We start from the raw sequence: 3368 nt of genomic DNA on the forward strand, positions 1-3368 counted from the left end.
AGCTGTCTCGAGACACGAAAAAATTAGGAATAATTTTTTTATATGCCAGCTGTATAACATTTTATATCGATGGATAATTAATATCGAATGAGATCGAAACTATGACCACCAGACGATTGAATCGATATAAAAATCGATTTCGGATTGATCTCGCCATTTTAACATCATATCGATATCTTTTTAATCATTTATTCCTCACTAGATAGACGTCACTCTGCTACTGTTTTACGTATGTTATTGTGAGATTTTAAGTAATGTTTAATTGACATTATTACTAACGTCTTTGGTCTGTGACTTAGGACCGTCAAATATACGTCATTTTCAGGTTAACTTTAGAGATAAATGACGTAAATTTCGACATAAAAATTACGTAATTATGAGAACTGTCTGCTATCTAGAATCTTTTTATAGTTATATAATATATAATATTTTTTTTATTAACCCCTTAATAAACAATCATATATAAAACTTATATACAAAACTATAATATATTAACTATCTGATATACAATGGAATTCAAAATTTTTTATTATTTCTTATACAAAATAATGTTTATCTTTATTCCAAAGTTCCACTAGTATTTGAGATACGTCTAGATTGGGAAATCTTTCTATCCACGATTGAATAAGTCCTGTAAACGATGATTCGTAATTCTTTAGTATCACATGATTCGGATCGAAATCTGAAACAGACAGTAGAAATGTTAGCAAGAGAAAAATGTGTATAATGAAATAAAAAGATAATGCAAATATTGCCTCCCCCCCTCTCTCTCTCTCTCTCTCTCTCTCCCTCTCTCTCCCTTACTATATTTAATTCCAATTTTAGTCAAATTTAATCTTTCGTGCGATTGCTGCTCTTTATTAGAAATAAATCGCTATATCTCTAATATTTAGCTATTAAATATTAATTTAATATCAATATTTTGACACTTTCTGTAATTTCAACTGCAAATTTGACAAAAATTTTATAGATAAAAAGGAATGCGACAGAAGTATTAAATGACCTGTATCTTCGATTTTTTCAAGATCTCACATTTTTACGGTACTATTTTGTACATTTTATTAATGTTTTTGCAAAATATCTTTATTTTTCTTAAAGTTTATTTATATAAGTCTTTTTTGAGTAATTATATACATTTTTGTAAAAAACACTATTGAAATATTCTATGTCTATCAAACTAGAAAGACATACTTGACTTTTTTTTACAAATATAATTATCCTTATAAACATCATATATAATATAGATATTAGGGTGGTCCTTATTTACTCTTGAAAAACATGATATCTTTCATGTTTTTATTAATAAAGAAACTTTTTTAATTAAATATTACATAATAATTAATAATCTCGTGGCTCCTAATCTTATACTGGGAGGAGACCATGTACAGGGTGATACATCAACATACAGCTCAGTATGACGGGTTACCAGTTGCTAGGGATGTCGGTAATATCATCAATGTCGATAATAGCAGGCATGTCGGTATAGTCATTCGCGCCGCTATCAAACAAAGTAGTGCACTAGTCACGCTGTCAACGGGTTCGCATAATAAGATTAAAAACATAATATTTATAAAATATTTTGAAATGTAAACATGAAAAAGTAAGACTTAAGTTGAACAGTCATTCACAAGGGGAGGACCAAGTGACTCACCCTGGGATTTCGACCCCAATTTTTTTAATTATTCTGGAGATAAAAAAAAAGATACTTGTCCCGGCGTTTGATCGAATCGGTTTTGGTTTCGGAGTAATAAATTTGTGAAAATTGGCCATATCCGAAGCGCACCGCGACGCGCCATATGAGCCTTCCCGGTAACTGTACTTCCAACCAGTGCAGTTGGCTTCGTAAGTTAGGTGCTTGCTTCATAATTCGTAAGATGCAAGTTTGCTCCCGGAGCTGAGCAATATTTTTTTTTTTAATGAGTGTTTTTATTTATTTGACGATATTGATTTTGACGATATTGATATAGTATGCAAATTTAATATTTATTTATTTATTTATTTATTATTATTATTTATATTATTACTTTATTTTATTTATTTATTTATTTATTTATTATTTCAAATATTATTACTTGAATTAAAATTCCCTTAAAATTAAATTTAAATTAATGTTTAGAATGAGATATATTAAATTAAATTTTCTATTTCAAAAATTTGCATACTATATCAATATCATCAAAATAAATAAAAATAAATAAAAACATTCATTAAAAAAAAATTATTGCTCACCTCCAGGAGCGAACTTGGATCTTACGAATTATGAAGTACGCACCTAACTCACGAAGCCAACTGTACTGGTTGGAAGTACAGTTGCCGGGAAAGCTCATATGGCGCGCCGCGGTGCGCTTCGGATATGGCCAATTTTCACAAATTTATTACTCCGAAACTAAGGCCTATTCGATCAAACGCCGGGACACGTATCGTTTTTTTCATCTCCAGAATAATTAAAAAAATTGGAGTTGAAATCCCAGTTACCTGGTCCTCCCCTTGTCAGTCTCGGAGTCGATGAACGACATACGCATTGTCACAACGCGTGTATATGTCTAAGTTGATTCTAGGTTTGATTCTAAGTTCGATACAAGAATTTGCAGAATTAATTTAAAAGCGCAATTTCGACACGTAGATACTATCTAGAAATGTTAAATAATTTATCTGAAGTATCGACCTTGTAATACTCGGGTTCTAGAAGCCTCGCAAATTGAAGCTTCTAGAATCCGAGACACAATCATGCTCCATGAAGAAAAAGGGTAAACCGCGTTAACAAGACAGTGATTATTGCTGGTCACACGTTGCCGTCGTGCACAGCGTTTTCTAGCGGTTACTGGCCGATTCGATCCTTGTTGAAAAGCAATTGGTTCCTTACGCCTGACGGAACACCGAGATTTTCGAGAGCGAATATTCGGTCGGCGTGCGAGAGCGACAGAGAATCGATTAGCTACGTGAGGATAAAGTCAATGCGCACTGCACGAGCAAACTGCCTCGTAATGAGTTCCTTGTACGGCAATTACAATAAACTACAATTGTTACGGCAATTACAATAAACTGTCGTAAATCTTCTAAAGAGCCTACTAAATTGAACATCCGACTCCGGTCTCGCCGGTCAGGTGCACTGAGCGTTTCTGTTTTTTTTGTGATCCACTCGCGCTATGTAGGTGTGTATTCATTAACATTTTATTCTGCAGAATATTTAGTTAAATTAAATTCTACAAAAAAAGAAATGTGAATATTTTAATAATAATGATAATATATTAGGACCTTAACTTAGTTTCCGCCCGCAAATGTTAGATGGCAATGCAAACAGTTCTAGTAGTCATTACTAACGAAACAGATAGTTTGTGATTAATTTCGACATTTCTCGATAACATTCA

General features: G+C 32.3%; 1 protein-coding gene across 2 annotated transcripts in view; it reads right to left on the reverse strand.

Moving 5' to 3' along the window:
* Positions 1-505: 505 nt before the first annotated feature.
* Positions 506-3368, reverse strand: part of LOC116852599 (dipeptidyl peptidase 3) — a 51282-nt gene continuing 48419 nt past the window's right edge. For both annotated transcript variants that reach the window (XM_032833116.1, XM_032833118.1), the window contains exon 4: positions 506-682. In XM_032833116.1, the coding sequence (XP_032689007.1) occupies positions 537-682 (146 nt within the window). In that variant the 3' untranslated portion in view covers positions 506-536. The remainder of the gene's footprint in view (positions 683-3368) is intronic.

Source organism: Odontomachus brunneus, unplaced genomic scaffold, assembly GCF_010583005.1.
Source record: "Odontomachus brunneus isolate Ranch 3 - 2012 unplaced genomic scaffold, Obru_v1 Obru_scaffold_238, whole genome shotgun sequence".
Taxonomy (NCBI): domain Eukaryota; kingdom Metazoa; phylum Arthropoda; class Insecta; order Hymenoptera; family Formicidae; genus Odontomachus; species Odontomachus brunneus.